General features: G+C 39.0%; 1 protein-coding gene across 4 annotated transcripts in view; it reads right to left on the minus strand.

Moving 5' to 3' along the window:
- Nucleotides 1–12,007, minus strand: part of TPP2 (tripeptidyl peptidase 2) — a 90,236-nt gene that overhangs the window by 20,910 nt on the left and 57,319 nt on the right. For all 4 annotated transcript variants that reach the window (XR_011378715.1, XR_011378714.1, XM_002713016.5 and 1 more), the window contains exons 17-23: nucleotides 8,191–8,345; nucleotides 6,955–7,071; nucleotides 6,618–6,718; nucleotides 4,206–4,302; nucleotides 3,234–3,371; nucleotides 1,727–1,971; nucleotides 1,407–1,485 (exon numbers count right to left, since the gene is read on the minus strand). Coding sequence is in view for 2 of the 4 variants with exons in the window: in XM_002713016.5 (XP_002713062.1) it covers nucleotides 1,407–1,485; nucleotides 1,727–1,971; nucleotides 3,234–3,371; nucleotides 4,206–4,302; nucleotides 6,618–6,718; nucleotides 6,955–7,071; nucleotides 8,191–8,345 (932 nt within the window). In the remaining 2 variants the exon portion in view is untranslated. The remainder of the gene's footprint in view (nucleotides 1–1,406; nucleotides 1,486–1,726; nucleotides 1,972–3,233; nucleotides 3,372–4,205; nucleotides 4,303–6,617; nucleotides 6,719–6,954; nucleotides 7,072–8,190; nucleotides 8,346–12,007) is intronic.

The following is a 12,007-nucleotide window of genomic DNA, read 5'->3' on the forward strand; positions in this document are numbered from 1 at the left end:
GAAAAAATTAAACAGACAATGTGATGAGAATTGTAACGTAAGTTCAGATTATTGCTGCCTCTTCTGATGAACAAATTTAATCTCACACATTTACAATTTGATTTCAAAAATTGCCAGTGAAACAACACAGCCAAGTACTACATCTGAAATCCTAAAGTCCCACTTTGACTAGCAATGCCATTTCTGTTATACTCTTCCTAAGGAAGCAGACTCTTCACAAGAGTCACCTGTCATCTGGTGGAAAATCCACAGCTGAAGCAGCTACACTTCCCATGAAATGAAATCTACAGAGAAAGACTACCAGGAACTCTTCAATCAGCCCATATACAGATTCTAGTATCTTTAACTAATGATTAACTTCAAATTATAGTAAAGCAGGTACTCATACGTGTTAGTAGTATAACTGAAATGACACCTAAGGAATGTTAGTGTAAGGCAGCTCTTTCTAAGCATCAAATTCCCAAATTATGCTTCAATGACAGTGAATGAATGGCTTTTGGTTTATTAGTGGCAAGAAGTGAAGACAATTTTTTAACATGTATGAGATCTACTCATTTTGATAACAGCACTTATAGCCTCTAGCATTAGATGGTAGACTTACTTTGCTTTGTGAGAACTAATGCCTAAGAGAAATGTAGAACTCTAGGAATGAAAACTTTCACTGGCATTGAGCTAAAATGGTAATATGACAAAAGATGACAGGTCTATATAAACACTACTCACATAATAAATTTATAATGAACACACAGATGGAGAAGCACTAACACAGGTACCTATAAAATTGTAACATTTGTTTCTAAACTACAACAACCATATTTCTAATAAAAAACACTGAAATTATAAAAAGGCAGCTTCCCCAAAATCTCTCTCATTTATGTAATTATGTAAAATTCCAACAAAAGAAAGGCCTATACAAGTGTGAAAATTTACTTTTCATTAGTAGTAATTGTTCTGACTGGTGTTTGGAAGCACCCAAAAAGAACCACATCTATTTATAGATCCCTTTCACTGTTATGTTGCTAAAATTCTATGCTAATTTTAAAGATATTCACTTAAGCCATGTTTGATTTGGATCTACATGCTTCACAGGAAGCTCAAGCATAGTAGTGAGATAAGTCAGGATGGTTTCAGGGCCCAAGTACTTAGCCGGGCCATTCCACCACAGCTGGGCTTGTGAAAACACATACTTAATATCTAAATATGACATATTTTAAAAGGCAACCAAAAGTTAATTTACCTTCACTAGCAACTTGGGAAAAATATGAAAAATAATGAAAAATATTTTTTCTCCAAGGATATTTTCTCTTTTACTCATTCTGCAAAGTGCAAAGTGGAATTAATTTCTATCTTTAAAGAAATGAAAATTTTAGAATAGGTAATTTCAATGTGAAAAAACTAATACTTACAGCTTTCTTTCCAAGTTCAGTTTTTGATAATGTTAAGGATCCTGCAAGGTAGCATCCAGGTCCTGCACCTTTGGGTATTCTAATAAAAGAATTCAAAGATGGAAGTTTCACAAAGATAGTTTAGGAGAAAAACATCAAAACAATTCCACCCTGAAATCATTCCCATAGCTAAGAGTTCAAAAATCAAAGTAAGAAATAACTTCAGCCTAAAATGATACATGAAAACATACTATTAATTCAGCCTAATGTAATGGACTCACATTAAAAAGACTACAGTGTACATAAGATGAGCATTAAGTAAATGTGACATTATCACTCACTTATCATCAGGTAAGGAAGTAACGAAGAATGGCTGGTTATATTTGGGAGGTAATGTCAAATTGCTTGATTTCTTCTTTCCTAGAAGTGCAAGGCTATGATTTTCATGAATATCTAAGCTCAAGGTATTAGACAACCTATGAGAAACAATAAATGGGAGATCTTTAAGACGCTCCAAATCACTGATCTGCTCATGACGAATCTGTAGTCGAATTGTATAATCTCCTTTCTCCAATTTCAAAGAATACTGAAAAAGAAAAACATTTAAAGTAAGTTTAACCAAGTAAGCTGAAACCACAGCAAGAAGATAAAGAGCAACAGTGACTGAGTGCCTATAAAATGTGAGACACATTGTGAGCTAGTATCCATACATTTACACACACACACACACACACACAAAGTTAGCCACATGCTGGCTAGTGAACAGGACAGGGGACATCAAGTGACTTGACTAAGGCCACACAGAAAAGTGTCAGGGAACTCAAAAAAGGTCTGACTCCAAAGCTGTTCCTTTTACAACAGGACATACTGATATTGTAAGCTCAACCAGTATCTACTCAAGTCTGTCACAAGCAAACATTTTCTAATTTGTGGGTCATCTAAGACATACACAAAGTGTCAAAAAATTAGTAAAACTGGGGTTCTAAATAATATCTAATATGAATATACATACATGAGTGTATACATTTGACGTCTTTTTATAACCAGAATGTCACCTCCCTCATTACAGAAAAAAAGGAAGTCAACAGAGACCAAGGAATAGAAATCTGTGTTTGACCCTATATAATATGTATAACAAAATGGGATGCTGTATTTTGCATCAGCAGTTTCTTCTGAGAAGATGTAAACAGTCACCAACATAACAGCACTGCACAAATCCAGTATGTACTGAGATACAATACTACTTGCTTTGAGAAAAAAAAATCTCATTTTTTGATTGGCTAACTTAAAACTTATATAAATTATTTTCATTATTCTGCATAAAACTACAGGAACTATCTACTTCATCTACTTCCTTTTAATATTTCACTCTTGGATAAAATTTCTCTAAATTATATGGCTAAAAAATTTTTCCCTTCAATGTGACAGCACAAGACGGTGTTGTCATGTACTTTCAACCTGCAAGTTCTAATAAACTGCAGACAGTGGCCACTACTGCAGTGCTTCTGGTAAATCTCACTCAGACCTGGGATCATTTCACGGTGCTCATGCATCTTAGATGATTTGCTTTCCACTTCAGACAGTTGAAAGTAGTGTGCAGGAAGCAGAAATACTACACACAAAAAGCTACGCCACCCAGCACCTCCACTTGTCCTTGTCCCCTTTGCCCCCAAGTGGGCTTCAGCTCAGATGCATGCAGAGAAGCTGTCATGCTGTCCTTCAACAATGGAGCTCCTTGGGGTTTGTAAAGGCACTAAATGCAAAATCACGGTGTATAAAACCACTAATATTACAATAAAAGTCAGAAATTCATGAGTTCAGGAAATAGTGTCTTTAATTCTGTTATACCTGATGTGGATAGGCATCTCCTGAACCCATCTGTCTTTTGTTCTGGTCAAAAATAATCCACAGTTGGCTGTCAAATTCTGATTCGTACAATAATTCACAAAGTAGTGGGCAACTTGGAGTTACTTCCCCACTCTTGGGCTATAAAAAGATAAGAATGGTTACTTGACATACTTTATGTATGATTTCTACTATAAATTTTTAATATTATTGACATAAATTTTTAACAAAAATATACTAAAAGTTCTTGAAAAAACTTTGAAAATGCAGAACATCTACTATTTTGGCACTAATAAAGGCACTTCTACTTTACAGACTTTAAAAAGTATAAGCCTAGATATCTGTACTCATTCATAAAGCAGTATAATGAGAATTTCTACAACCTTTGTGACACTCTCTTCTGTTTTCCTAAACCTCTACCACTTTATATATATAGAAATCTAGCAATTCACAGAAATCAAACATTTCCATCAAAGTAAAAACAAATTCATATTGTGCTTCAATAATATCTTTATTGAAATCTCATTGATTCTATAACAGTTCTTTGATTCAGCATTTAACTGCAGTTTCATTACTTTTACCAGTCATCTCAACTAGGAGCTAGCCTGCTCTTTTCTCCACTTTTCCAAGGTCTGCTTCACAGAAAGCCATCTGCTCCAGTACCTTATTTAGCAAGTGGGGGGCATGTAAGACATCCAACCATCCCTTGGTCAGATGGCATCACTAGGCAGGTACAGGTGACTATAAAACCTGACGCTCGAAGGCTAGGTCACCATTAAATTACACTTTATGACTTCACAGATGAATGGTACTTAAATAATTACAAATCATAATTTGTTGAAGAATGATTCTGAATTAAGCAGTATTAGGTACTTGATTATATCTCATTTACCATATCCCGTCCTTCCACTTGTGATTTTATTATTCATAAACAAAACACTATATAGGTAAGAGTATACTCTACTAGGTGCTTACTTGATGAAAGTTGTATGTCAGAATCATCTCATAAAGTTGGCGATTATTTGGCAAAACATCTCTTGATCCTAAGGGCTTTGTTTTTGCACTCACTGGGCTGTAATGAGGCAATTAAAAACTGATTTGATTCTAGAGTTTATTTAATGAGACAAAATTATAGGCAAGAAAATTTATATAACATATTGCAAAAAGAGATAGATTAATATTCCTGAAAACTGTCCTTCTTAGATTTCATAGCATCTTAATTATTAACTTGTATAATTTTTTGAAAAAATCGTACCAACATATATAGTTAAATTTTGCAATAAATATGACAAAGGAAATATTTCCACAATAAAAGCATTTTCAAATGTTGCAAACAGCTTTTTTATTTTTTGTTTAAGATTTATTTATCTGAAAGACAGAGTTACAGAGAGAAGGAGAGACAGACAGAGAGAGGGAGGTCGTCCATCTGCTAGTTCACTCTCCAAATGGCCACAATAGCCGGAGCTGAATAGATCTGAAGCCAGGAGCCAGGAGCTTCTTCCAGGTCTCCCATCTGGGTGAAGGGGCCCAAGGATTTGGGCCATCCTCTGTTGCTTTCCCAGGTGCATTAGAAGGGAGCTGGATCGGAAGTGGAGCAGCTGGGACCCGAACCGGTACCCATATGGAATATGCTGCAGGCCGGGGCTTTAACCAGTTAACAGCATAGCACTGGCCCTGCAAACAGTTCTTAATACAACCAAATCCCAACAGTAGGATAATAATACTGACAGTGCTAGAAAACAGGTTCTGATTTGTATCCTGCTGTGCATACCACCAACAGTGCTGTGTGGGCACATCATGGACCTCACCAGGCCAGCTACTGCTCCCCACATTCCAAGGACCACAGCAAGCCCTCATCCTGACCCAGGGTACTTTATCTTTTTAGTACTCTCTGAAGTAAGCTATTAAGGTATAGATTTTACAGAGGAATTTACTGAGATTGGGAAAGTAAATTTTTTAACATAGTTAATAATGTCAGTAAAATATAATAATCTACTCCTTTAAATTTACTTCCAATTGCTGAAATTTAGGGCAGGATGATGACACAATTTATTCTATCTTCAAAGGTTGAAAGTTTTAATTTTACTCATAATTCTAGGAGGTCGTGTATCTAGACATTACCCTATCGCTCACTACCATCTCTAATTGGTTATCTCCCTAAAAGAAAGTTATATTTATTTTTATCTACTTGAAAGGCAGAGTGACACAAGCACATGCACACACATGGAGAGAGAAAAAGGGGATGGGAGGGAAGGAAGGAAAGAGGGAGGGAGAGAGACTGAGACTCTCATTTGCTGCTTGACTCTTCAAATGCCCGTAACAGCTAGAGAAAGGCCAGTCCCAAACCAGGAACCTGGAACTCTACCCTGGTCTAAACATGGGCAGCAGGGGCCCAGGCACTTGAGCCATCTTCAGCCTGCCAAGATGCATTAGGAAGCCAGAGTGGATGCAGAGTAGCTGGGACTTGAACCAGAACCTCCATAAGGGATGTGGGCATCTCAAGGGGCAGCTTAACCCACTGCACCAAAACACCTGCCTCCAATTGGTTATCTTAATGCATTTATTACTTGGCTTCATGTTGATGTAAATTACAGTCAGATTAAACAAAAACCATGTATCTTTTATAATGTAGTGAATATGTGAGCACAGGTCATGGCCCTGCTTTCATAAAGAAGCTGCTATGGCAAAAATATTTAACTGCTTCAATTTCTACCATTCAAGAAACTTTCCAGTATTGCAATTTCTGAAAATGATCAGGTAAGGATTCACATAATAATATCAGACAGAATGCTAACTGATTACTTTATAGCAAAAAATAAAAAGGTTAATGCCCACTGATCCTAACCACTCATAACTGGGATCACCTATTTGCCATTCTTAATGCTGCCAGTCAAGAGGGACAGTGAGGCTGGAAGCTGTTGCTGGGCTTCATCTTAAGACAAAGTGAGGATGCCCAGGCAAGAAGTAATGAATTTTTATCTCCAGTACTCAGATGGATTCAAACAATGACTCTGGATGGGCACTGTCACGCAGTGGGTTAACTGGCCACTTGGGATTACCGCATCCCATACCGGAGTGCTGCTGGTTCCAGTCCCCGCTACTCTGCTTCAGATCTAGCTTCCTGGTAATGGATCCTGGGAGGCAGCAGATGATGAATCAGGTGCCTGGGCCCCTGATGACTATGCAGGAGACATGTTTGCAGTTTCTGGGTCTGGCCCAGTCCTAGCTATTGTGGGCATTTAAGGAGTGAAGCAGTGGATGGGAGATCTCACTCTCTCTTGCTTTTTCCAAGTAGATGAAAATAATAAACATTAAAAAACAAAGGTAAAAAAATGACTCTTTCCAAAGAATACAAGATCTGTCCCCGACAACATATCTGAGTCATACCGTAATGTTTGGACCCAGCTCTTCAAAGTTATACAAGGAGCCAGATCTTCATATTTCAAGGAGGACTGGACATCAAAACGGTTGATTCCTTCCGATGCATGCTACAAAGAATATGTATCAAATTAATGCCCCATATTTTACTGAAAATAAATAATTTGTACTTAAAAAAATAAAAGTATATAGTATAAAGTGTGTAAGTATCCATGAACAAAGGTTACTATTATTTTTCAGAAGCAGTGAAAATTTCTCTACTAAAGTTTAAATATAACCAATGAAATAATTTTTCAATAATACAAATAATTGACATTCAAAATAATGGAAATGCTGTAGGACTTACAATGTTTAACTGAGGAGCAGTACACACTATCCCATGGAAAGAAATGGTATAATCGATATTGACATCACTGAGACTTGCCCACCAACGAGCAATGCAGAATTCAATTGCTTTTCCACCCTACAAATAGAAGTAAATCATAGTACAAAAATCTCAATTTTGCTCATATTTCAGAATGTAAAATATTAGCTATTTCAGAAGCATTCTATACTTTCAAACTTTTCTTATTTTAAAGCAATAAAACTCAAAGAACTTCTACCAGCAAGGATAATAGACAGACTAGCCATGCTTGTATAGACAGAGTGCTGGCATTGACATACATAGTCATTTATATAGAATTCTGCAATTCTGGTCAGAAGAGATACAAGGCAGCTTTTGAAAGCACACATAATAAAATACAGTGGGAAAACAAAGTGGAATGAAAAACTAGGACCAAAAGAAAAACAACTGAGAATAATGACAAGAGAAAGGATGACTCTGTAAGGCATATTCAACAGCCACGGCTGCTTCTTGGGAACCAAAGCAAAATGAAGTAATGTTCACTTAGTCTTCCTTCTTACTGAAAAGTAAAATAATAAATAAAGAAAAACTACTCCTGGCACTGAGTTTTAAATCAAGTTTTCTAGTAATTAGCACATGAGGAAGTTTAAGAACTATGTGAGACTGACATCCAGAACACAAATGAAACTAACTAGTAGCCATGGGAGCAACTGAAAACACAAAGTAGGAGTTTAACAGACGACATCAGCACACTCCTTTTCTATGGAGGATGCACTAGTCATCATTTCCAACTGTGAAGGTATGAGTGGATGGCAATCTTCCATTATTCAGGAAAACTTAAACATGAAGCAGCAGCAGTTTCACCTACAAACTGAATTAACCTCATGGATTCTCAACAAAAGGGCATTAACAAATGAACTTAAGTGAGATGTAGAAAACTCTTAAATAAGGAAATAACCTAAGGCAACAATCTAGATCAGTCACCAGGTGTCAGAATCTATCAACTAGCACTTCTCTTTGACTAAATTATTCAAGAGTTAAAAAGACACGAATATTAACATCAGACTTGCTTTCAAGTATGTTAATTAGATTTATCTTCCTACTTCATTTATTTAACAATAACAAAATGTAAAGTCTCAATGTCCTCTAAATACAACATATAACATCAGATTTAATCAGTGTTGACCCATACCAAAAAGCAAAAGAAATTGTTTGTGACTCCAAGTTGTTCAAACTTACTAGGACAGGAAAAGCTTCAGTGAGTGTCCCTTTCTCTGGAAGGGAACAGAACTTATAGAACTCATGACTTCGATACGCTCTTTGCTTCACAAGCTGTACAGCATGAAGAACAAACTTGGCTGATACCTCCGAAGAACACGAACACACTGTCACTTCTGCAAAGAGAAGGAAAGAAAAGAAAGCTTTAAAATGGTTAAGACTTAAAATGTATATAAAGAAGTTTTAAAATGGCCTGCTTGTTTAGCGAAAGAAATATTACAAATAAAATCTGTATATTTTCTTAAAAACAAAGAATGACAATATTAGTAAGGCTAGCAGGATAGAATATTTTCCATATTAAATAAATAAATTGGTATTCAAGTAAACAATCATCATGCTGCAAACATCAGGAAACAGCAAGCTGTCCATAGATGTACAAAGAGTTATTCTCATAGGTACCTTTAAAAATCCCTCTGAGTTTCCTCCTATTTTATCTGAAAATTAACACCTGATAAAAGGAAGAGGATTGCAATTTTGGAAACCTCTGTTTGTTATTATACCCAAATTCTAATAACTTACAATTCTTCCTAAACTTTCCCTCCAGGTCTATTTGTGTCCTGCTTGCTTCTATAAAGTATGACCATTAGAAAATACTTAGCTTCACTTTGAGGCACAGTTTGGAGCTAAGCCAAAATCATGGTGAAACAAATGTAACAGCTTATCTAGAGAGTACCTGATGTTCTAATTCAAGGCAACTGAAGCATACCTCAGCTCTCTGGTTCTCAGGGATGAGGAGGCATGGAGCTCTCAAAACCTAATTAGTTGCTTAGAACATACAAATCTGTTATGATGACATTTCTAAATATCTGAAATAGACATCATCTGTAGTGCATTTCTTGCTGATTTTAATATTAGATTTATTTACTTGAAAGGCACCTCCCTCCCCCTCTTTACCCCCCCCCCCCCCAGAGGGATGGGAAGGGAAAGAGAGAGAGAGAGAAAGAGAGAGAGAGACACAGGCAGAGAGAGACAGACACACACAACAGAGGGAGAGGGAGAGGGAGAGGGACCTGTTCATTGCCCAAATGCTTATAACAGCCAGAACTGATTTAATCTGCAACTCTCAGGTGGGTGGCAGAAGCACAAGTACTCACCTTCTGCCTCCCAGGGAAGCCTAAGTAGCAATGGAAGCTAGAATCCGAGGTGGAGCTGGGATTCAAACCCAGGAATGCTCATGTGGGCTGTGCATGCCCCAGGCAGCATCGTAACTGCTCAGTCAAACCCCTCCCCTGTAGTACATTTCTAATCTAAGACTGTTAAATGAACTATTTTTATTCTAATTTCATAAATTTATTTATATATATAACTATCTTCAATAACAACCTAAACAAATCATAATTAGGACATTATAAGTAATTACTGACATTTACCACCAAATACCAAATTCAATATTAAGTGAACACTGACTTTACTCTTTAATATTAGTGCACATTTTAACAGATCTTTGAATTCTACAATTCCAGGGCGCTTGTGTGAATGGTACCCCACAGCTGTTCAATACCTCTGATTCTACCCTCCTGAAGAAGTGTCAAGTGAATGAATGTAATCTCAACACTAACAATCCAATTCTTTTTTTTTTTTTTTTTTTTTGACAGGCAGAGTGGACAGTGAGAGAGAGAGAGACACAGAAAGCAAGGTCTTCCTTTGCCGTTGGTTCACCCTCCAATGGCTGCTGCGGCCGGCGCACCGCGCTGATCTGATGGCAGGAGCCAGGTACTTATCCTGGTCTCCCATGGGGTGCAGGGCCCAAGCACTTGGGCCATCCTCCACTGCACTCCCTGGCCACAGCAGAGAGCTGGCCTGGAAGAGGGGCAACTGGGACAGAATCCGGCGCCCCGACCGGGACTAGAACCAGGTGTGCCGGCGCCGCAAGGCAGAGGATTAGCCTAGTGAGCCACGGCGCCGGCTAACAATCCAATTCTTACAGCAAACAGCATTTTAGCTGAAACATAAAGTTCAGAGAATTGGGGCCAGTGTTGTGGCACAGTGGGTAAAGCTGCCACCTGCAATGCTGGCATCCCATATGGAAGCTTGAGTTCTGGTTATTCCACTTCCTATCCAACTCCTGCTAATGTTCCTGAGAAACCAATGGAAGACGGACTAAGTCCTTGGGCCCCTGCATCTGTGTGGGAGATCTTCTGGGTCCTGGCTTTGTATTGATTTAAGCTAGGCTGTTGCAGTCATTTGCAGAGTGAACCAGTGGATGGAAGACCTCTCTCACTGCCTCTGCCCTCTGCCCCCATCTCTGTAACTCTGCTGTTCAGATAAAAATAAATATTTAATAAACAAAAAAGTAACAAACCTGCCCCAGTGAACTGTCAGTATATGGCAGAGTCTGGATCTGAGCCCAGCCTTGACAGTCTCCAAAGCTTTTCTTACTCCAAGCAGTCTGCTTGGCCCAGGTTCTCAACCACAAAGTTAGTCAGGGGTTTGGACCAGGTGTTCCCAAGACCCTCACCTAGAAGAAAAGGTCTCCGGCAGAGTCCTTCTCTAAGTAGCTCACCTTGTTAGTTCTTTGAAAAGGTTGATTCTTAAAAGGATATTTAAAGAATGAGTCCAGCCTGATTATCCTCAAAAGGATACAGATACTGCAACAGTTCCACTGTTACCAAGTATGCAATTAACAGACTGTAGTGGATCCTGTTCAGTTTGTTGCTTTAATTCCTAGGTTTTGCTATTTATTATTTTGCCCTTACACAATTACAAGTAACAAGGGAAATCTTGCATTTCCTCTGATATCCTCAGAAGAAATATATCTGTTTTGGGAAAGGATTCAGATGGTGGAGTAGGGAGGGAGCTTGCTGCTTTAGTCTCGGAGAAGATGGTTTTGCAAAAGTAGGGAGTGTAGTCCCAGGGAAGAGTTAGCGAGAAAATAGCAGAGGAAACACTATGCAAATTGGAGCGCCACAGTGGACCTACGTGGAGGGCACGGACATGCACAACTAAGGACCCCAGCAGCTGACAGCTTCCATAACAGCCTTGGAGGGTGAGGTGAGACCGGACTGCAGCAGCCCAAGCCACTGGCAAAAAAGTGGCAGAAGAGCCTAGAGGGAATCTGGTTTGGAGTCCCATGGGGGATAGTGTAACTGCCAAACTAGAGGAGAAAACACAAAGCAGGGGCACATTTTCTCCCTCCCCAATCACTCTGCAACTGCAACCTGTAACAAACTGATAGAGACAAGGTGCCATTTTGGACATACATAACAGCTGCACCAGCTTGTGTCCACACCCAGCAACCAGCCAAGTGGAGACTCCTGAGTCTGGTGGGGAGAATAAGACAGGCGGCTGGGTGCTTGTGACTGTTGGAGGCTTGTGTGCCGGGACTGTGAAAACACTGAGGCTGAGTGGGAAGACTCAGGGTGTGGCTGGGACTTTGGGCAGTCACTGTGGGAGGCTCCACAAGCTCAGGGCTCCCTGTTTACCTGGTAAGGGGCACTGCTGGGGAACCTGAGCTTACACTGAGGACTGCACAGATCCTCTATGTGGCCCTTGTGGTACAGTGGACAAATAATTACCCACTGGGACTAGCACCCAGGTACTGGTCTCCTTTGTGGAGAGGAGCTCAGCTGAGTCTACAAGAACAGACAAGAACAAACCTCCTCTCTGATAAAAAACAAACAAACAAACAAACAAACAAAAACGCAGGAGACTTATCAGGCCAAACCTGGGTGTGTCACCTCAGACATGCCATTCACCTTGGAGAGCTGAACAGAGCTTCCTGGCCACACCCACCACATGCCTCTAGGTACTCACTGAAAGCAGACACTCCACTAATCTA

The sequence above is a fragment of the Oryctolagus cuniculus genome, chromosome 9 (assembly GCF_964237555.1).
Source record: "Oryctolagus cuniculus chromosome 9, mOryCun1.1, whole genome shotgun sequence".
Lineage (NCBI taxonomy): Eukaryota > Metazoa > Chordata > Mammalia > Lagomorpha > Leporidae > Oryctolagus > Oryctolagus cuniculus.